At 42.8% G+C, this 22705-nt stretch overlaps 8 protein-coding genes across 8 annotated transcripts; 2 read left to right on the forward strand and 6 right to left on the reverse strand.

Annotated features, from left to right (window-relative positions):
• Positions 1–111: 111 nt before the first annotated feature.
• Positions 112–481, reverse strand: aeiA (the record flags this gene model as incomplete). The annotated part of the gene is made up of 3 exons (XM_043302896.1): positions 112–166; positions 225–301; positions 350–481. The coding sequence occupies 3 exons, from the start codon at positions 479–481 to the stop codon at positions 112–114; spliced, it is 264 nt and encodes an 87-aa protein (XP_043158831.1).
• Positions 482–1443: 962 nt separating this feature from the next.
• Asppvi_007002 (uncharacterized protein) lies at positions 1444–2814 on the reverse strand (the record flags this gene model as incomplete). The annotated part of the gene is made up of 6 exons (XM_043302897.1): positions 1444–1853; positions 1899–1972; positions 2020–2396; positions 2446–2513; positions 2560–2596; positions 2641–2814. The coding sequence occupies 6 exons, from the start codon at positions 2812–2814 to the stop codon at positions 1444–1446; spliced, it is 1140 nt and encodes a 379-aa protein (XP_043158832.1).
• Positions 2815–3389: 575 nt separating this feature from the next.
• On the forward strand, positions 3390–5273 carry Asppvi_007003 (uncharacterized protein; the record flags this gene model as incomplete). The annotated part of the gene is made up of 7 exons (XM_043302898.1): positions 3390–3656; positions 3705–3741; positions 3818–3946; positions 3997–4081; positions 4127–4637; positions 4697–5099; positions 5149–5273. 7 exons carry the CDS (start codon positions 3390–3392, stop codon positions 5271–5273), a joined length of 1557 nt encoding a protein of 518 aa, XP_043158833.1.
• Positions 5274–5539: 266 nt separating this feature from the next.
• Asppvi_007004 (putative multicopper oxidase) lies at positions 5540–6808 on the reverse strand (the record flags this gene model as incomplete). The annotated part of the gene is made up of 1 exon (XM_043302899.1): positions 5540–6808. One exon carries the CDS (start codon positions 6806–6808, stop codon positions 5540–5542), a length of 1269 nt encoding a protein of 422 aa, XP_043158834.1.
• Positions 6809–7564: 756 nt separating this feature from the next.
• Positions 7565–8741, forward strand: Asppvi_007005 (alpha/beta hydrolase; the record flags this gene model as incomplete). The annotated part of the gene is made up of 3 exons (XM_043302900.1): positions 7565–7721; positions 7766–8525; positions 8579–8741. The coding sequence occupies 3 exons, from the start codon at positions 7565–7567 to the stop codon at positions 8739–8741; spliced, it is 1080 nt and encodes a 359-aa protein (XP_043158835.1).
• A 64-nt stretch (positions 8742–8805) lies between these two features.
• Positions 8806–9185, reverse strand: Asppvi_007006 (thioredoxin family protein; the record flags this gene model as incomplete). Its single annotated transcript, XM_043302901.1, has 2 exons — positions 8806–9115; positions 9163–9185. The coding sequence occupies 2 exons, from the start codon at positions 9183–9185 to the stop codon at positions 8806–8808; spliced, it is 333 nt and encodes a 110-aa protein (XP_043158836.1).
• A 286-nt stretch (positions 9186–9471) lies between these two features.
• Positions 9472–10526, reverse strand: Asppvi_007007 (glycoside hydrolase family 75 protein; the record flags this gene model as incomplete). The annotated part of the gene is made up of 4 exons (XM_043302902.1): positions 9472–9764; positions 9809–9957; positions 10005–10141; positions 10188–10526. 4 exons carry the CDS (start codon positions 10524–10526, stop codon positions 9472–9474), a joined length of 918 nt encoding a protein of 305 aa, XP_043158837.1.
• Positions 10527–21012: 10486 nt separating this feature from the next.
• Positions 21013–21955, reverse strand: Asppvi_007008 (alpha/beta hydrolase; the record flags this gene model as incomplete). Its single annotated transcript, XM_043302903.1, has 2 exons — positions 21013–21792; positions 21848–21955. 2 exons carry the CDS (start codon positions 21953–21955, stop codon positions 21013–21015), a joined length of 888 nt encoding a protein of 295 aa, XP_043158838.1.
• Between the last annotated feature and the right edge of the window lie 750 nt (positions 21956–22705).

Genomic DNA, 22705 nt, shown 5'->3' on the forward strand with positions numbered 1-22705 from the left:
TACTTCTTTTCTTCCCTAATGCCAGAAATAAACTTTTATTTGTTTCAACTAAATGACAGTACTTTTGTGTATTCCGATTCCTTGACCATTAGGTCGGACCGTGCCCGTGCCCTAAGCACAATGGGCGGACAGAACCTCATCGTCCTCATCCACCTGGATGTTCAGTCTAAAGGCCATACAGTCAGTCACAGCTACTGTAGCGCATAGGGCCGAGGAAATAGTACCTGGAAGCGTTGTACTCCATGGTGATAAAATCTCCTGGGTGGAGGACGCGAATGGGCTCCGATTGCAGCGCATTTGCCTACTTAGGGTCAGCTTCGTCCTGACACGGAGTATCTCAAACACATACCATGGCCTCGGAGTATTTCTGGCCGACCATCTCCTGCTTCACAAACTGTGCTTCCTTTTGGCAGGTTTTGGGGTTGGCGAGGGCGGACTGGAGTCCAGCCAACGCAAGGAGGCAAGCAAGGGAGAACTTCATGGTGATCAAGGGTTGGATGTTTGGAAGTTTGAATGTTTGAATGTTTGAGTGAATTGAGTGGATTGAGTCAATGGAGGATTGCTGCTGATGGTTTCTGGCAGACTGGACTGGATCTTGCCTGGTTTTTATATCTTGAGGACTGTCCAGCGCCACCGCGAGGTTGTACTGTGTTGCTTGGCATGTAGTCCTTGGCATGTGCAATATATCTACATAGTTGAACTAGATCATCACACTTGCCACTCTACAAGCACACAGATGACAGATGGATGACAGTCGGCCAAGACGAGGCATTTCTTCGATGTGAAAATTTTCCCTGTCGGAGTGGTATTGATGGTACTGTCAGGCCATTCATTCACCTGCATGTCTAGAAAATCGCAAGGGATCCTGGTATTTCCATTACTCAGACGTACATACAGGGTATCATCGTGACGCAGAATTTACAAGGTTGTGCCATCTAGACTCGACAAAATTTTCATGCTTGAAGCAGCTGGACTTCGAGACCGCTCTAGAGAAGTTTGTAGCGTGAACATGAGCTTGGCATTGCATTGACAGTCAGTTACAAATTATCCAGCCCAGGCTGTGTTGACATTCCTCGAGTCGGCTATAGACGGACTGTTGAAGTCGATTAACGCGACTAGGGTATAGTCCGCTACTAACCGACCGCAGGCGAGGTCCTTATGCATGATAAATATGCAACATGCAGATGGCCTGAGAATGACAACGTCCTGAATTCGGAAGAGATCTCATAATTCCCTGAGTCCCTGGTCAATTCAGGGGCCCAGCATGGCGAAGGAACTGTCCACGTTGGCTATCGACTGGCTATGCCGCCGTGTGAGCAGTCACTGACCAGGAGCCTACGTCGTCGCTGAACCAATGTCTTGACGTAACTCATTGGTAATTCATTGCTCAATGGGCATAACCATTACTACCGGCAGGGGTATGCCCACACTCCGAACGCCAAATCAATCTTCTGCTCTCCCTCTGATGGGCTTCGAGGATGCATCCGACCTCTGATCATCCTGATACGAGACACTCACATCCGTCATCCGTATGATTTCATTCGTCTCAGTCTTCCTGCCTTCGACGTCACACATCTCGAACCCCTGCGTCGACACATTGTTCGAGTAACTGCCGCCGCTACCATGCAGCTCTCGCCAGGCCATATCCTTTCGATCCTGCAGCGAGAGACTTCTCCCGGGCGTCTTGTGTCCTCGTCCGCGGGATCGGTTGACTGAGGGATCAGCCGAGTGCTGAGAACCGAAAAGGCGAGGCAGACACCACTTCAGCGGTTGGTGGTAGACGGGGAGACAGGCGCAGATGATCCCGACGTTGGCTTCGATGACGCTCCAGATTGTAGCGGGGATGGGGCCGCCTACATTGTCAGTGTGCTTCGTTGCTTTGGGTGGTCAGGACCTACTGGTAGGGTCTTTACGTGTGTCGTTTGCTGATTCTGCAAGAGTGGTTGTCCGAATGATGCTCGTTATGCAAACACTGATTGGTTAGCCCGGATCATTTAATGAATGTGGGAGGTGGCATACAATGTCCCCATGCCAAAGATCACTGCCAGCGCAATCTTCTTCCCTTGGGCCAAATGTAGTTTCGAGACAGGGTAGATCGGCAGCGCGAGGATGGCCACGTCGCAAACGATGTTGATCACGGCATACGACAACCACTGCGCTTTGCTATTGACACAGGACTTTTTGGCGATTGTCTTGTCCCAGAACGCGGCAACGGGCGTACATTGGAAGATGGTAACGAGTATATAGGCGAGACCCCAGGCGGAAAGAAAGGCAATCCCGCCGTAGCAGACGCGGCGGAAGACGGGCTGGATGAAGATGCGAAGGTAGAGACACAGGAAGGAGATCTTGTTGACGGTGATGACGACTTTATATACGATTTGGGCGCCATAGAACCACTTTTGTCGTCAGCCATCAATTACTACGGAGGCAATGTATAGTTCATACCTTGAGAGCTTTGACTCGGTCATCAAGGGCGATGTCTTTCAGGTGCTTTCCGTACCCATAATGCACCGCTACAAGAGTCAATAAAGCCCAAGAATGAGGGGGGCGACTCCTTACCAGAACACTCGGTCACCGTCAGCAACACCGATGATATCTGTGATTGTCAGCAAACGTGCGTCAATGCGAGGATGATCATACCAACGACGCGAGAATCACCCAGTCATCGGTCCCAATACGGCGATTGTGACACCGAATCGCAAACCGGCCCAGCACAAAGAAACCGGCCACAATCACCATAACCACACTCCATATCCAAAGTGTGAAACCGCGATTGGGCACAGTAGGTGTGCTCAGTCCAATCTCGTACGCCATGTCAGGCAGGATTCCTCATCGTGAATCATGCTGCCGATAGAAGGATCCGTGCCATCTATCTATGTTCTCAGCAGAAGACCCCTTGGCTCGTGTTCATGATGATATTTTCGAAGGATTCCGGACGGAGTCCGCAATCAAAATCAATCAATCCTTAGCGCGTCTTGATCCTAGCCGGAAAATGCCGCGATTTGTGGGAGTGTCCGTACCATTATCCTTATTTCCTACGCGACGCCGGGCAGATCGGCCACGAGCCATGGAAAGCGGCCCAGGTGGATTGATCAGGGATGTTCCACGACGCCCATCCGACGATTGGATCCTACTCTAATTGCCCCGAGACATGGTCCCTGCGCTATCGAGCAAAGTGGAAGGGGGCTTGTCCTAGCTGTGCTCCGTCGGTCCACTTGGCGGAGAATTGTCCCGTTTCGGACTGGATCGACACTTTGGATTAATTGAATTACGAGAAATATCCCAGTAATAACTCCGTATATTAACCTAGCTCTGATGCGATCCAGTGCAGTCTCTTCAACCTGTGCAATCCTTGTCGTTAATTGCTTTTTCGCTGGACGGGTTGCGCTATGGTTCATTTCAGCGTTTGGATCTCCCTGGGTGCTGCCCTTTTGGCCACCTCTACTCCAGCGTATGCCCAATTACCACCCAACTCCCGCGATGCCCCGGGCGCTCGTGTAAGGACCAGCAGTGGCTTGATTGAGGGACATGTCGCATCGCGACCTGGGGTATTCGAGTACCTGGGGATCCCTTATGCTGCTTCGCCCACGGGAGACCTCCGATTCGCTCCTCCGGTCCAATACTACGGCAATGGCACCGTCCTTGCCAATGCTTATGTATGCTGCATAATGCAGGGTTCCAGGAACAGACTAACACTTTTGTAGAGCCCGTGTGTGACCCCGGAGACAATCCGAGTGCTCAGTATCTGACCGTTATGATAGGGATTGTCCCGCCAATATTGGAAGCGTCCCGGCTTTCCCCGGCCTGACGCTGCAAGCACCGAATATTATCAGAACCTTTGCTCAGCAATTGGGGACTCCCCAGAGCGAGGATTGTCTCTACTTGAATGTATGGGCTAAGCCCACACGCAAGCTGAAACCGGTGTTGGTTTTCATCCATGGTGGTCGTATGTTGTGCACCACGTTTGTCGTATACAGCACCTACTAACGACCGCAGGATTCAGCGTTGGTGGAGCTCACAGCCCCATGTACGACGGCGAGAACTTGGTCGCTGAGAATGATGTCGTCGTGGTCAGCTTCAAGTCAGTGATTAGCTCCCGTCGCATTGTGCCATACTAACCGGACAGTTACCGGTTGAATATCTTTGGCTTCTCGGGAGCCCCTGGCCTCACCCAGAACGTGGGTCTGCTGGACCAGCGCATGGCCATTGAATGGGTGCATCGCAACATCGCCGCCTTCGGAGGCGACCCGGACCGCATCACCATCTTTGGACAGTCTGCCGGAGGCGCGTCAGTCGACTACTACTCGTATATCTGGACGGAGAAGCCGCTCGTCCGCGGCCTCATCTCGCACTCAGGCACCGCGCTGAGCTTCAAGCCCAACACTGCCGAGGAATCCGCCAGTTACTTCTACCACGTCTCGAACACTCTAGGCTGCGGCAACAGCACCGATCCCATTGACGCGGTGGTAGAATGTCTGCGCGAGCAGTCGTTCCAAGCAATCCTTGGGGCCGTGAAAAAAGTCCCGTTCGCCCCCTCCCCCGCGCTTCCTCAACCCCAATTCCATCCTACTGTGGACGGCGTCACGGTCTTTGACAACTACGCCGAACGCTCCGCGCAGGGCAAGTTCATCAAAGCGGTAAGCTTCCACACAAACCTGAGCCCCAAACCTAATAACAATCACACTAACGAAGCTAGCCATACCTCTTCACAAGCAACGACAACGAAGCAGGCTACTACCGCATCAACGCCTTTGCTGCGAAGGTCTCGCTCACCGACGAGGAATGGCAACAGTTCAACCTCGCCGCGTTCACCTGTCCGACCGGCCAAGCGGCGGCCGATCGCGCCGCGCACGGTGTCCCTACATGGCATGCGCGGTACTTTGGCGACTTTTGGAATCTGAGACTGTACCCGACCAGCGGGGCTTATCACGGCGTCGATCTGCATATGGTCTTTGGGACGGCGGAGAATGTCACCGGCATTCCTGATTCTTCTGCGGAGAAGCGGACGAACAAGTATATCTCCTCTGCTTGGGTGAAGTTTGCGACGGATCCAGACGGGGGTTTGGATCACCTTGGATGGCCGAGATATTGTGCTGACAGTAAGTGAATCATCGGTTGAATATGAGATGGGATGCTAATGCCAACCAGAGGACACACTGATCGGACTCGCTTATAAGAATGAGACGCGGGCGCAGCTGTTGAATCCGGCTGTGTACGAAGAGGGCTGTGCTGCACTGGACGGCGACACGACTCCAGGGAAGGGGGCTTTCTAGCGATCTGGTGCATATATGGTGGTCAGATTATAGCTTCGGCCGCATAGTGTTCATAACTATCCATGTCCATACGAAGTCTGCTGGAGCAATCATAGATGCTTTTCAGTATCTCATATAGACATCTCCTAGATATGCGTTGGCCTGCACGATTGACAGCGTCCAAAGGATTCATAGATGTTCCACGGTGGTATCGTTGGTATGTTCCGTCAAATACAATGAGAGAAAGTGAGAAATCAGAGAAATGTAGTGGCAGCACTCCTGAGATCCTACGGATGCAGCTTACACCCCGGACAAGGCTCCGGCGGCAGCTCACTATAAAGGATGTCCGGACGTGGCGCACCTGCCACATTCAAATACCCAACCGCCCCCTTATCCATCCGGAATATCGCATGGTCGACAAGCGTATACGTCCCAGGGACGATCATCTTCAGATCGACAATCGCCGCACCGCCCGGTGGCACACTCACCGTCGACAACAACCTAGCCGGGGGATCCACCACCCCTCCATCCCGAAAGACCTCGTGGAAATGGCTCCCGATGACATGGAACGAACTTGTAAGATTGGGCCCGGCGTTCCCAAAGAAAATCCGCACCGACTCCCCCGTCCTCGCCTTGAGCGGTCGATCCCGCGTTAGCGCCGACTCGCTTCCATTGAAGACTACCGCGGAGGGCTCCTCGCGCAGCGCCGCAGGGTACGAGAACTCGACTGTAGACGAGGGCCGGCCGTCGTCCTCGATCTCCGGCGGTTCATGGTAGAACTCGCTCTGTATGACGTAGTATTCCCTGTCCACCGCAGGGAGATCGCCGTCTTCGGGCTGAACGTAGATCAGCCCGTACATGCCGTTGGCGATGTGCACGGGGACCGGGGCGGCGGCGCAGTGGTAGACAAACAGGCCCGGGTAGAGAAGCTTGAAGCGCGCGGTTTTAGTTTCGTCTTCCTCGGCGGTGGTGACGGCTGCGCCGCCGCCGGGGCCGGTGAAGGCGTGGCAGTCGATGTTGTGCGGGTTGCCGGTGCGGTCGTGGTTGGTTAGGCTTAGCTCAATTACGTCGCCTACGCGCGCCCGGATGAACGGCCCGGGGACGCTGTCGTTGAAGGTCCATGTGTCGTACTTGTATTGACTGGTGAGTTGTCGTGTTTTGGTGCTCGTCGTCAGTGGGACGTGGAGAAGAACTGGGTGTGTCCGGGTGATGGGAGGAGGGACGTTAGGAGCAGTGGTCAGAATGGCGTCCTCTCTGGGTAGATTAAGCATATTGCCTTGAGATTCCTCGCCGGTTGGGTAGACTCGTTGAAGGGATGCGTCTGTTTCGAGTTGGATAGGGCGCTTGTGGACTGACAAGAGCAAGATGCTTCCGAGGACAGGAGCAACCAACCATGGCCAGACTTGTAGACGCTCCTTCGGCCGCTTCGATGTTGGATTTGCTGTCGTCCCAGTCGACAGTTTTCTCTGGGCTAGACTACGCCTTCTTATCAACATCCATTCCAATGGAGGGCCGCTTCTCAGCCACAGCCTCCCAAACAATGCATATCTGGACATTTTTGAAGTTTCAACTTCGAACTGCTCTCTAGAGTCTGGATATCAAGGTAAATCGTGCTGGTAGTGGATATGTATAAGTAGTCGGGGGGTGATGTCATGAGTACATTTCCGGCGATTGCAAAGTTGAACAACTCCGCGGACTATAACGTCCGCGATACTTGAGCAGTGTCTGTCCCTTTCAGATTTGTTGACTTCTTCTCAGTACTCAGTAGTTCTGTGGGCTGTAGTTTAAGCTCTGCAATCCGCTTGGACAAGGAGACGTGGCATCAGGGTCCTGCCAACGTCGCATCTCGCCATATTCGCTGTCTTTCCTCCATTTATCCCCAGAGCAGAGCGTCTCTGCGACGACGCCAACCCATTCATATTATTCAGAGGTGCATTGGCAAGACTACCACGATATGACAATACTCGATTCTTTCAGAAGATTATCCAGGATGTTGTTACGCCGTTGTACTTTGGATTGATGACATAGAGCGCGGTCACTAGGATAGTGGGCTGGCACTTCACTGAAGAACATGTGCTTTTATGACAGTTGATATTGCAATCATGTTCAAGTCTAGCCTACCGGATTAATCTCGGCAACTTGTTTATTTCACTAGTATTCTATATCCAAAGATGCCATGAGAAACGCCAATCGACATCTGTTGTCGGCTTTCGGCTATGATCTCCGTTCTATTTAAATGACCCCGCCGCTGTGTCCGCCCCTCAATTATCGAATACCTCACGTCAGTCTTTGACGACTGTATAGACAGGAAGATGGCAGACTACACGGAATACAGTATACCTACGGAAGAATGGACTGCGTTGGAGAAGACACTTCCACCGCCGGCCACGAACTTGGACGTCCAAGCTATGAAAGACATGTTCAACCAAGCTCGCGAGGAGAGGGCCGCTACCGCCATGGTGAATGAAGGTATGTCAGACTGCGATATGAAATGCATCTACTGACACAGTCAGGACTGCAATCGCAAGTCTCAATGCAAGACTATTCTGTCCCAGCAAGGGACGGCTTTCCGTTAGAAGCACGCAGCTACCGTCCTGTCGGTTTGCCATCCTCACAGCGCCTCCCGGTCTACATCCATCTACACGGCGGGGGGTTTCTGTTCGGCACTCTGGCCTCAGAAGACGCCATTTGTTCCCGGATAGTCGCAACTTTGGCCAAGGAAAATACTCCTGTCGTGGTGGTGAACGTCAACTACCGCCACACCCCGGAGTACAAGTACCCCATCGCCTGGAACGATGCTGCAGACGCCTTCCACTGGGTTCACGACCATCTGACGGAGCTGGGTGGTGATGGCGACAATGTCGTCGTCGGAGGCATCTCGGCCGGCGCATGGATGACTGCCTCCCTGACACTGGCGCAGCACCTTGGCACGGACGAGCAACTGGCCAAGCGACCGAAAATCAAAGGACAGGTGCTCATGATCCCGCCAGTGGTGGGCCCGGGCTGCTATGCGCCGCAGCTGAAATACCTCAAGGATCCGAAGTTGTCCAGTTACGTGGACTGCGAGCATGCGCCGATTCTCCCGGTGAGCCGGATCCACTTGTTCATGGGCCTTCTGGAGGCCAAAGGCGACGAGACAGACCTGACGCTCAACCCGGGAAATGCCACTGCGGAACAGGTCCGGGGATTGCCTCCTACGACGTTTGGGATCGCCGGCCGGGATCCACTCCGGGATGAAGGGCTCTTTTTTGCCAAGTTGTTGACAGATAATGGGTGAGTCGGAGTCGAGCAGCAGTCATCGTGGGCCAGTATACTAACTGCAGCAGGGTTCCCACCGACGTTAATGTCTTTCCTGGTTTACCGCACAGCTTCCGAGCGCATGCGACGCTGTCTGAATGTAAGCGATGGGATTCGGTCATGGCGCATGGAGTGCAATGGGCGTTGAGCAAGCCGGCTGCTACGGGGGTGTTTGAGATCAAAACAAAGTAGTAAACTTAGGTTTTGGTTCGTCTAGGATAATGACATTCAGGTATATACATGTAGTGTATGTCAGTTAGCCTTGGGCCCCAGTCTCTGCATGTCTCTTGACGTAGGTCTCGAGCAGCCCCGGATTGGCGCCGACCACCTTGTCCACATATTCGCCCCCTTGGAAGAGATAGAAACTGGGCATGGACGACACTCCCAACTCCTGTGCAACATCGGGAACTTTGTCGACGTTGAACTTGAAGAATTTAACATTGGCGTACTGGTTGCTGAACAGTTCCACCTTGGGAGCAATGGCCTTGCACGGGCCGCACCAGTCTGCGTAGGCGTCGACCAGCACCAGCATGTTGTCTGCAACGGCAGACCGGAATGCTTGTAGACTATGATGCTGTTAATGCTGGACTATTTAAATAGATAGGTAACATACCTGGTTAGTTCTTCGACGCCCATTGTGATTGCTTGTACGGATTTATGGAGTGTAGAGAGTAAGGTGGTTAAGGGAAGAAAAGAGATTATTACGAGAGGAACTTGTTGGTGCCCGAGGCATGACATCACATCTAGTTAGTTACAAGGCACCGACTGAGTCATCACAATTAGTAAGAATGCATTACTATGCACAAACACCGCATCCCAAGATATAGCAAGTTTATGCACATGGTATGGACAATAACTAGACAAACTCTCAATCCATTCTCCTTTCTACTGCCAAGTCAAAACATCATCATAGTCCACGAGCCTATGGAGCAGCGCAGGAACCGCTCTTGCAAACCAAGTTGTCCGAGCAATCGTCGTCGCTGGAGCAAGATGCGCCCACACAGTGTCCTGCCCAGGAGCATTTACCGGTAGAGGTCGGCTTGGTCGTGGTTGTGGTCTTTGTGGGTGGCGGAGTTGTTCCTGAGAGGTCCAAGTTGGACGCCAGCGCGTTGACGAGCTTGTCGCCCATGCTGCGCAGGGTGGTAAAGTTGGTGATGTAGTTTTTGTTCAAGGCGCTGCTGGGGAGCACTGCATCCTTGCCGGTGAAGACGATGTCTGCTTGCATTAGCTTGGAAGAGCAATGGCTGAAAAGAACATACAGGTTACATCGACACCGGTGTGGCCGTTATTACCGTTCAGACCCTCGCTGGGGAAACAGGTTCGGGCCATCAGCCAGGATGCCTCGCCGGTGACCTGGGGGCTGTCACCGTTGGAGTCTCCAAGGATTCCGTAGAACATTTTGCCGTTGCTAGACATGTCAGTAGTGTTGCATCAGCGGACGAGGACGCGACGCACCAGATCACAGCAGCAATGTTGTTGCCAGGAAGTGCGCCGGTATTGGCCGACAGGTACTTGTCCGGAATAACGATAAAAGGCACCTCATATGCAGATAGGGCGCCCCAGTTGGTTTGAGGTTGTCCATCCGGATTTCCCTATTTGCATCAGCAACGAATTGGCAATGCGCGGGTCCGAACCCACCTGACATCCAGAGTCGAGCCCATCGCAATCGACATCCATGTCGGCGACCCAGGAGATGGAGGCGCCCTCACTGAATGACGCCCAGTCGGTGTGGATGGTCGACTTGGCCGCACCAGAGTCCGGACTGACAGGGTACGTGGCCAGCGGGGGCACCTTGGTGGCTTTGGCGGCCGCTGCCTGAAGGGCTGCCACAGGGATGGTCGATGCAGCCTCGAAGAAGCTGGCTGGAGGTCCTCCATTGGGCTTGTTGTAGTCGGCGCCATTGACAGCCTGGCCCACGGCAGAGTTGCACAGAGCCAGTGAGATGGCCAGTTGGCTGATGAAGGTTTTGGACGGCATGGTGTTATCCGAGGTATTGCGTTGGGAAGTGTTCTGGTGATGTCTGTCTGCTGGTCATGGCCAAAGAAGAGGTATATGGTGCCTTTTTATATTGTATCCAGAAGCTATAAGCTGCTATTGTAGCCAGGATATAAGTGTGTTGTTGCTGCGGTTTGTATCCCGCTGGCTGAAACATGGCTTGAGCGGATCCAGCCGCTGATTGGGGATCAGATGTTTCACTGGAGATTTGATGCCAATGGGACCCTCGAAAAAAACCCTTTTCGGATTGGTCAGCGTAACATTCCCATTTTTCGCCCCCATTTCAATATTCAATGGACGGCGAATCCGGACTTGTGTCGCCAATTCGCCGGTGGTTACACACACCATGTCTTCCTTGAAGAATTCTTAGTGGACACCGGGCAATAGCATTCATTTGCTCCTACCGTTCTCCATACTCCTCTGATCTGCCGGGAAAAAGCTTATTTGTCAAGGTATCCGCAAGCTGCCTCTTCGAGTGAGGTACACCTCGTAATGTATAGGGGATAGGGGCAGCGGGAATACATATCCACCGTACTCCGTACAGCAGAACTACGTGGATAGAGGGCAGCACATCTGTTCTGAAAAGATAGTAATAGTACATTTTCCGTATCCATCGGTATCCAACTCCTCGAGAAATAGATTTCTTTGGTAATGCTGGCATAATGGCTTAGTCCTTGGCCTTGCAGCTTTTGCAGCATGTCTCAGCCTCTGGGTCCCGTGACTGCGCGTTGCACGTGTCGTGAATGTCTCGGATCCCCGTCAGCTTGAGCGGCTGAGAATGAGCTAAGACTGCCAAGATCAGCTTAGGTTTGTTGCCAATCATAGTTTGTTCGTGCACCGTTCATCACACGTATACCAAGTCATCCGGTGCTTGGTATACTTCTTTTCGGTCCCATTCCGATAGTCAAATGTCTGACGGGAATCCGGACTTGTGTCGCCTCTTCGCCGGTAGCTGCACAGTGCCTGATTTCCTGGTAAACTCCCAGAAAAATAGTCATTCCTCCGGTCCAAATGGCTCGTGTCAACAGTTCCATTTAGACTGGTTTACCCAATCCACAAATCCATATCCAACCCACCCAATCCACACTTTGGGTTGGATAAGGGTAGGCCCTCATCCAACCCACATGTATATGGGTGGATGATACCCAACCCATATGGGTATGGATAACCCATTTGGGTGCACATGACCGGTAGAATTTAGTAGGTTTATGGATTTAGTGGTTTATCTAACCCATTTAATCACCCAATTAGCTGTGTCTCTTAGCCTTTTGAAGTTAAATATAAGGTAAGAATTATTAAACCTTTTAGATCTACAGTCTTTAAGTATCTATAATCTACCATTAAGAGATTTAATTATAATATAATAAGCATATAATCCTAAATTTTATTCACATACCAGCTAGTTTATAATAGTGTCCAGGTTGATGTACACTATTATAAAGAGAATATATAGGAGCTAGAGGCTAAGGCTTAGCAGGCTTAGCAGGCTTAGTAGGCTGAACAGGCTTAACAGGCTTAATAGGCTTAGCTTGTAGAGGCCTAGCTAGCTTAATAGATAAAGATAAAATAGACTTAATAGATAAAGATAAAATAGGCTTCACAGGCAAAGGTATAACAGGCTTAATAGGTAGAGGTATAACAGGCTTAACAGGTGAAGATAAAATAGACTTAACAGGCAGAGCTATAATAGGCTTAGAAGGTAAAGGTAAGATAGTAGATATAGCATTGCCATCACCATCTATATTATTAGGGAAAGTAAAAGCCTCATTAAGTAAATTAATATCTTTATTAAAGAAATCAGGATCCTTATAGTCATTAATATATATTTAACTCATCACATCATCCACCTCACTCACTAACTGATTATAATAGTAATATAGATCCTGTTTCTCAAGTAGTTCCTTAGACTTAGAGATATTATATAACTTAGCATAGTCTTAGGTAATAGCAAACCTATCTATATATATCTAGATTATAATTAACTTAATAGTAGCTGTATATAATTGTGCATAATGGTAGTAATAAATATTTTAAGTACTATTAAAAAGCTATTTAATACTAACACTACTAGAAGGGATAGCAAGAAAGTTAGATACTATATAACTAAGTATTAGAAATTATCTAGAATTCTATTACTACTAGTTAAGAATATCTAGGTTTTTAGGGACTTTAGTACCTAATCTCTTAATATTAGATTTAATAATAGTAAGCAGAGGAAATTATATCTTCTTAAAGATAGGTCTCTAACTCTGGATAGAGTTAACCTAACTAAGATAACTATTTTTATTTTTATTTCTAGAGCTCAAAGATAGCCTGCTATAGGCCTTCCTTTTACTTTAGCTAGATAGAAGGGGTGGTAGTATTAGGATATAGGAGGTAATAGTAATAAAAGAGTTCTTAAAAAGTTATAGTATACTTCTTATACCAGTTAATCTACTCCTCTGCCTAAGAGCCCTTCTAAAAAATTAATAGCTTCTAGGAAGGATTAAAAATTATTATAATAGTATAAATATACCCTTCTATCTAGTAAGTATAGCTATAGTACTTCTTTAGCTTATTAGAGGCTGCTTGCAGTGCCTTTACAAGATATCTTTTCTAAGGGGCCCTCTTCTTCTCTATTCTTTTACTTATATCTTTTAGATAAGTAAATAAGATATTATAGACTATGTATATATTATGCACACTAGGTCCTAATATTAAAAGATTTATTATAAAGGTAAAGAATGGATAGAGAAGTTTAATTAGATATTTAAGATGCTTCCACTTAAAATCAGAGAGCTAAAGATACTTAATATTAGGCTGATTCTAAGTATTTATAAAGATATTTACCTTACTTTATAGTTTTAGTGCCTAGCAAAGTATTAAGTATATTAAATTCCATCATATCTTACAGTCTTATAGGAGAAGGTATATCTTTTAAGATTCTTAACCCTTATTATATTAGATTTAAATAAACTTCTATTAGTATTAAGGACTTATATTTATAAACTTAATAATCTTTTATATCTATAGAGAGAAATTATTAGAAATCTATTAATAAGAGATTAAGGAAGTCAAACCTTCTTAAAAGATTATTTTAAGCTAGGTGGACTTTAAAGCTGCTAATCATCCTTAGACTAAGTCTTTATAATCTGGTTATCTTCTAATTTAATATTTAACTAGATTAGGAAAGCTTTTACTATAAGCTAAAGGACATAGGCTAGGCAAGGTATATATTAGATATTATTAATAATCTGTCTTGTTGAATGAGAAGTTAACTATATATATATATAAAGTACACCTATAAGTCCTAGATTAAATATTATCTATTAAAAAGAACTAAGCTACAGTCCTTTCTAGAGTTTAGTTCCTAATACTTATATTATCTTCCTATTATTACTTATATTATTAGTAGTGATAGTAAGAATATAAGATTAAAGACTATAAAGAGAAAGGATATTTATAATAATCTCTGTAAGATAGTTTCTAGTATACTTACCCTTAATTAGATAAAACCTAAGGAGCATCTCCTAAAATTTAAACCTTTTATTAATAAAGTAAGCAGTAATAGTAAGAAATAGCTTATAGTTAGGATTTATCCAGCAGTCTAGAGCTAAGGAAATTTTACTATTTAGTAGAAGTTTTATAATAAGTTCTGAATAACTAATAAGAGTAAGTTTTTAGAGGCGCTCAGTAAGAGTGATATAGGAGGGAATATATATATCTAGATTTACCATTTAAATCATGCATATAAATTAGATATATTTAACTATATAAAAGAGGAGTTAATAGGTAATAATAAATTAAAGGAGCTAGTTAATAAATTATTCTAGGGTATAGGTACAATCCTAATAATTAATATATAATTTAATAATAAGAGATTAAAGAGCAAACCTTAGTAATAAGATATTATTATAGACTTCTCTCTAATCTATAACTATCTTAAGAACCTTAATATCTCTTTAAATAATAATATAGATTAGTTGTCCTATTTTACTTTAGGAAGTTAGGGTAAGTAAATAGAGCTCTATATCTATTAGTTATATAGTAAAGTAAGGGTTTACTAGAAGGGATACCTATAGCCTCTATAAAATAATCCTATACTTCTACTTACCTATATAACTATCTTAGCTTAATATTCTTTACTGCACAGGTTTTGGCACAAGATATTTTATTCTACTAAGAATAGAAGTCTACTTATAGCTTAGTATTTATAGGATAAAGGACTACTTAATAAAATTTTTTACTACCAGGGACTTGGTTAAGTATAGATAGTATAATAGGAGATTAAGTAGAGAATAGGGCTGTAATCTTAGTTAGTATAGCCTCTAAAGTATTATTAGGAATAAAGTATAAGATAGAAGAACTTAGCCTAATTATAGATTAGCAGGCTTGGGCCTTAAAGGAAGACTATATATCTAACTATATATTAAATTCTTAAGAATTATCTATAGATAGTAATGGAGTAGAGAAGAGTATTTTTAATTTAATAAATAAAAATATTAGGGATTACAGAGAGACTAGAATTAGAATTTTTTAAGAAGATAGGAAAGAGTAAAAGAGTCTAGGTACTAAGTATTTAGGACTAAGTAGATTTCTAATTTTAGATACTAAATAATAATAATCCTACTGAACCCTAAATATCCTAATAAAAGATTAGGAATAAGTAGGTGCTTATTTCTTATACTAACTAAAAATAATCCTACTAATTACTAAATCTCTTAATAAGAGATTATATACTAGTAAGGAAAAAAGGAAAAAAATAAAGAAAAAAATAAAAAAGGAAAATAGATTACTATCTATAATATTAGCAGTAGTACCCCTAGTATAAGGAAATAAAAACTAAAAAGAGCAGTTGTAGTGCTAGCAAGATGATTATTATACTAATAGTATAGAATATATCTTACTATAGATAAATAGCTAACACCTCCTTTAAGAAGAACCTTCTGCTAGAGGACTTGCTCCTAAAGGATCTACTATAGGGGGTGTAGAGTCTAGCTTTTAGTGCTTTAACTTACTAGTATTACCTAGGGGATATTAGCTATCTACTATAATCTCTTAATAAGAGATTATAGTTAGTAAATAGAAATTATATACCTTTTGCTTTTGCCTTACTAGTCTTTCTCTTTAGTAAGTTTTTCTTAACTAACTTTATATTTATGTCCTTTAGTGCTATCATCCTATCTACTATTAAGTAGTTACTAAATTTTAATAGCTTAGCTACCAGAAACCCAGTCTTTTTAGGGGTACTAGAGGATGACTTTTACTGTATATATATAGTATACTAGGTGAGGTCTTCATTAAAAAAGTCTATCTATAGACTCTAGCCTGCTTGCTCTAGGGTGCTAGTAAGTTCTTTTAGTATATTATAAGCTTCCTTATAGTCATCCTAGTTAAGATTAGCAGATATAGATTCTCTTATTAAGAGATTTATAATATACTTAGTTCCTGATGATCTCTAGTTCAGGTGCTCTAATAATATTTATCCTATACTTAAGGGTTATAAGCATAGACTGCTTTAGTAGCCTATAATAGACTATAGCTCTAAACACCTCCCCTTCTTTAATAAGGGTCTTCTTGACATTCTTAGTGTCTAGGGATAGAGTCTATTAGAATATTAAATTATCTTTTATATTAGTGTCCATAATAAGAAAACCCTAGTTAGACTCTCTAATAATATTAATCTCCTTATTCTAATAAATATTAGTATAAATCTTATATTAGGAGATTTAATTAGTATACTCTGTAGTCCTTCTTATTAAACTCTGCTATAATACTATAAAAGTAAGGGCCTATATAGTTAATTATAGACTATAAGAGATATGCCTAGTTTTAATATCTGAATTATTTATAGTATATTACTAACTTACTCTTAAAATTTACTAGAGTAGCTTTATACTTCTTTTTCTATTCTTATATAGTAATACCTAAAATAGTAGCTAGTTTTTCTTTTTATAGATCTTTATCTGGCAGGGCAGTCTAATATAAAGTTAATTAAAATCTACTATTAAGAGATTAGTCTTACTAATGCAGTAGATGAGTTATGCTATAGTAGATTTTAGTCTACTAAATTAAAAACCTTATAAATAAAATCTTATGAGTATTTAAGAAGGTCCTTATTAACTAAAAATAGCTTAGTTATATCATCAGTGAGTGTTAAGGTTAGAAAAATATACTCTTTAATAGCTTAATCCTATATAAAACTTTTAAGGTTATTAGCTATGGCAGCTAGATATTTCTAGGATGGTTCCACCTAAAATATAATATATTTCAGCACCTCCCTGATAATTACACTAACCTTATATTTTTTAATCAGTACTAACCTATACTTTTATTAGTATATACTAGAATCTAATAATAAGAGATTTACTATTCTTTAAACCTTTCCTCCTTATTATAAAATGTTATAAATATATAGATATACTAATTATTATTTAGGGCCTCTAAAAACTACAGGCAATAGTGTTTAAGTATATAAGTTTTAATAACTACTAGCTCTGCTAGTACTTACTAAGTTAATAGATTATTACTAATACTATCTAGCAGCTGAAGAAAATCTAAGATATTTTAGCTATTAAAGTCTTCCTTTTTAGGAAGGAAGAGAGTATATATAGCATTTAGATAATAATTTTTCTTCTTTTTAAGTTTAAAGATGTGTTTCTAATTATTAAGAGAGACTGATAGATCTATATCCCTAAAGACATCATTATAGAGCTTCCTAAACTTTTTAAAGAAGGGCAAATAAATCTAACATTAAGAGAATTAGTATCTATATATTAATTCTTTAGACTTATACTTATAAAATCTAGCTTCTAAGAGATAATGGTTTCTAAGCACCTAAGGGAGGTAATATTCTGGCTATACTATATTAATATAAAAAACTTAGTAGTAGCTTAGAAGTTATAATATCTTAAAAGAGTAAGAATTCTAGGCACTAATTTTTGGTCTACCCTGAATATTAATATAGCCTATTTAGTGAAGAAGGAAGGGCTGAGTTTATAGATATTATAGTCCCTAGGGAGATTATTAATAATATCTATAATAGCATGTATTAACTCACTGCTTATATTTATCTTATAGACTATTTTATAATTAGCTTATAGATAATATAGTAAGGGTTTATCTAATTAGTCTTTATCCTAAATATTACAGGCCTATAAATATGCCTATAGTAAGTTAGCTCTAGTATAAGTAGAAATCTCTTATTAGGAGATTTCTTACTATATTATTAGGTAGCTTAATCTGCTTGCCTTATAGATTAATATCACCTCTTATAGTAGCCTTACTTATCTCTCTGTAGAGACTTATTAATGCCTCTCTTTTATATTACCTAGCCTGGAGGACTAGTACTATAATACCTGGGATTAGCTATACCTAATTAATAGTAAGTAAGTCTATGGTCTGCAGGCAGGATTATATTATAAGTTTATCTAGGTTATCTAGTATTAGTTATTTATTATTAGTTCTTATAAAAATCTAAGTAAGGTAGGTATTAAAGTCTAACTTAGATAGCATAACCCACATCCTATCATCTAGTGTGTACCGGCGGATATTTATTATAAATTACTATTTAAGGTTATTAATATATTTTTAGTTTAAGATATAATTTTAGCCTCTTCTCTACTAAGTCTGCAGCAGGTATATATTAAAAATAATAATTCCTAGAAAGTATTACTCTAGATTCTGCATTATTTTATCTTTACTAATCTTAACTTCTTATATAACTAGGGTATTAGCTTACTTATCCTTCTTTTTCCTCCCTATATTACTTTAAATCTCCTAATAAGAGAATTATAAGGTGGGAGTAAGGGTTATAGAATAGATAATAAATAGGCTAGTAGATTATAAAATCTCTTAATAAGAGATTTTAAGAGTGGGTGTCAAGACTTAATAAATAAATAATAAATAGGCTGGGAGATTAAAAAAACTAAGTTTTAATAAAATCTATAAAAAAGAAGAGAAAGAGATCCTGCAAGGCTAAGGAGCATTCTTATTAATATATTTAATACTAGTATCATTCAACCTCTCTATTAATAATATTTAATAGTGAATATTATTAAGCAGAATTAATTGTTCTTTATATTATACTTAATTAATTTAAATAAGTAAATAAATAAAGAAAGTTTAATATTTAGTTAGTTATATAACTGCTTAGTAATCTCTCCCAATAAGAGTATTATATAAATGTGATTATTAATTTATTATTAAATTATTAAGTATTATAAATTTGTAATATAGATTCTATATATTAATTAAATACTACTCTCCATGCTAAAACATATTAAATCTCTCATTAAGAGATTTATAATATAGTATTTATAGTAATACTTATCTTTTTATGGTTTAGAAAGACTTCTAGTTATATAAATATAATATATAGTATATATAGTTTATATATATATTAGCACTCCCTTATAGGCATTTTTAAATATATAGTCTATCTACTATATATATTAAAATTTAAATAATCTCTTATACAGATTAGAAAAGTATTCTTATATAGTTATATTCCTTCTTTCTTTAAGTATATCTATCACAGTGTATAGGTAGAATATTAAAATATTAATATTAAAGGAGAAGGTAAAATATTATCTATATTTTAAATATGCTATATTAGTAGGCAAAAATTATATATTTCTACTGCTCAGCTAACCATGCTTCTTAATTATACTTTATTCTAAAAAGAAACCATATAGATATACAGAGATATATAGATAATATATTTAGACCATACCGCCTTACTATAACTATTTAAGTCTTTATAAGTAAATTATAGAATTACTTTCCTATAAACTTAAGAAGCCTACACCCTATACTTCCAGGGCTAGGGACCTCTTATTAGCTAGAAGAATTTCTTATTATAGAGATCTTAATAACTATTAGTGCTAGGAGATAGGCGCTGGTTTTAACTAAACTAAATATTAGGCTGGGTAGTTTGCATTATAAGACTATTAATTATAAGGCTAAAAGTATTCAGAACTAGGTCTTTTGCATAGTCAAGTATAGCCTTTAACTTATAAATTATTAAGATAGTCTATAGGATATAATAAAGATTAAAGATAAAATTAATATATAATATATTATAATTTATAAACTCATAAACCTAGCCTCGCCATGTCAGCGTTCCAGTATGTTTATAATAATATTAATGGGCTTATAGGTTATAGATTATCTATAATATCTATAATATTCTCTTAATGAGAGATCTTTCTACCTACTAAAGTAGTATAGTTTAAAGTCACATGCAAAATATGGGTAGAAGGGGTATCCATAATCCAACCCACATGGATTTCAAGGTAGATAGCTAACGTCATGGGTTAACCCAAAACCCATTTGGGTTGGGTTGAACCCCATGTGGATCCATCCAAACCCAACCCATGACCAGTCTAGTTCCATTACACTGTCTTCCTGCTGCTCACCACCGCCTACCTGTGGCTGCTATCTCCCTTCCCCTCCTGGTGTATCTTTGAAATAGTACTGGAATTCGAATTCAGAGACCTTGAGTCAAGTTTAATGTCTACTTAAGTAGTGAGAATTTGACGTTTGAAGAAGTGATGGACGCTCTCAGAACAAGTTATCGTAATACTCTCTAAGTCGGGGTTAGCAAAATATGGTCGGTTCCAGGTCACAGTTTCTCTGATACACTAGCAACCCCCCGAGCCGAACCTTCCCCCGGATCCTCATATCCTACGATTAGATCACGATGAGTACATTTAATTGACGGAAATAGAGTATCACATATTAGATGGATATCTAGGTTTGTTCTCAAAAATACATCCATCTTGAGTGCGTGGCCAAGTACAACACTTGTAATATTTCATCATAGACCTCCTAGGGCCTATAGCTCCGAGCATTTATTCCGCAAACCTTGGGGAAGTATATGTTAAGTCTTGGGCTAGGCCTTGGGTCTTTCCTATGGTGCGGTAGAGTATTACGTCTCTATAAATTTACTAAACCTAGCCCACCTGCTAAGGAACAGCAGTAAGGAAAATAGTTAATTATAATCTTAAATATTATAATAAATTAATAATCGAATCCTATACCTAATTATATAATTACTATATCTTATAGAGCTATACTCTATTAGCTTCTCTTTATTAGGTCTTTAGGGTGGTTATATATCCCTAGTCTATAGAGCCTAGTTATTTTACTATTATCTTAGAGTAATTATAGCTAATTTCTACTTCTATGTCAAGGGCCACAGCGGGAATGAACGTCAGAATAGCGGGGTCTGGCGAAGAAGGTGTTGCAACGAAAGATCCTTCAGTCAGTTGGTTTTCTGTACTAGAGAGGCTAGTGTATCTATGCATCGACAAATCTAATTCTGCCTTCTACAGCAGGTTTCACAACAGGCAGTGAGTCTGACAAGCTGTGTCCTACAACAGTTAGATTCCAGGCTCGCTCAATGCCCAAGGCATGCAAACTACTTTCTGAATCAATACGAGATGTGGGGTCCGCCGCATCCAGCCTCTAGCAACCCCCAGAAGTATCATTTCAGGAATTTGCGAAGGAAAGTGACTTGGGCGTCAAAGACGTCGAAGGCGTTTGGATCGCTTAGCACGTCCATGTGGCCCTTGTTGGGTACTGCGAACAGCTGCTTTGGTTCCCGAAGGACATMATATATCAATGACCTTTGTAGTTCAGGGGGAGACATTAAGTCATTCTCTCCATAAACCAACAKGGCGGGGGTGGGGGATACAAAGGGCATTAACCCGAACGGCTGGAACGCCGAAATGTGGTAGAAACTGCTGAGGGTTGTGGTGGGCACAAAACTTGGCAGCACATCAACGGCCCTTCGGACGATCTGGTACACGCCCTCGGCGCCTAAACCAGTTCCGAAACCGGCAGGCTGTTCACCCGACTCCGTCACCATGGGGAGGTAAGTGGGTCTATTTCCAACTAGCCGGGACTCTCTGTCCATCATGGCTTTCGCAAGCACCTGGTGCCGTTTGGACAGCTCCCAAACAGTAGTTGGAGCGACAGCCACCACAGCTCGAAAACGCTTGTCAAGTGCCGCAGCACAAAGCGCTACCGTACCACTGAGTGAGTATCCCCAAATGGCAATGCGCGCTGGGTCGACCATTGGATGCGACTTCAGGAACGAAAGGGCATCGTGATAATCCTCGACATTATGACTCGGGTGGATCTCGTTCCGTGGTGTGCCGTCACTTTCCCCTGTCGACCTTGGGTCGTAGCTGAGAACTGTAAAACCAGCATTGTGAAAGTGTTCGGCTGCTTGAGATGTGACCATCTCTTTAACATTATTGAACTATGAAATTTGTGAACTTCTCACTCGCAAGTATGCGTGGAGCGTCAGTACGTACCCCTGGCGTCATGATAATGGCTGGGCCCCTTTCAGGTGCTGGGAACAGCCATCCTCGGAGAGTAAGCCCATCGAGCGTAGTGAACTCGACATTTTCACGACAAGGCATGATTCAAGTGCTCCTGATGGGTTGGAGAAGTAATGCTCCTGCTTTCTTCTCGTTCTGTGCTGGCCAGCAAGTTCCTACCCCATTTAATGGACCGACTGCTTGTGCGCGCACTCAACATGGCATCCCTGAAAATGGTCGAGCTGTGCAACAGTGATCAAGAATGTCGCTGTGTACTAAAAATGTCGGTGTGCATATCACTGTCGGTATTCGCTGAAATGTCGGTGTGTGACTGCATACAGTCCGAGACTTTCCATGAAGGGCTGCAGGGAGGGGAAGCAATGCTGATATCACCACCTTCACGCCGCTGTCCTGTGCCGCGGCGCAATGGTGAAATGCCAAGTTGACTGAGACACATCCAGCACAGAAAACACAAGCAAAAACGGCACCCTGATCAAGATTCTTAGCGGAAACAAAAAGCAAGCTTCCGTTGCCCGGAACGCGTCCTCTACGGCACTCACCGCTAAACATTAATGGGTGTCCTTCTTAACTTCTAAGCGAGCGGTGTGGTTCATCGTGTTCTTTCCTCCGTCGGCCGATCGTGAACTTTTGAGTCTCAGCGCATTCTGAACGCTGGAGACACCACCACATCACACATGTTACAGCATGAGATTGAGTACAAGGAAGGCACTTTGATCGAGATACCAGTTGAGGCCAATGGACAACTGCTTGCTTTCACGAGCTACGCTGCCCTCCAATGTTTTTTAAAAGATGTATTGTATGGGTTCAAGTAGCGTGATCTCTGTTCGAGAG

The sequence above is a fragment of the Aspergillus pseudoviridinutans genome (assembly GCF_018340605.1).
Source record: "Aspergillus pseudoviridinutans IFM 55266 DNA, scaffold_4, whole genome shotgun sequence".
NCBI classification, from domain to species: domain Eukaryota; kingdom Fungi; phylum Ascomycota; class Eurotiomycetes; order Eurotiales; family Aspergillaceae; genus Aspergillus; species Aspergillus pseudoviridinutans.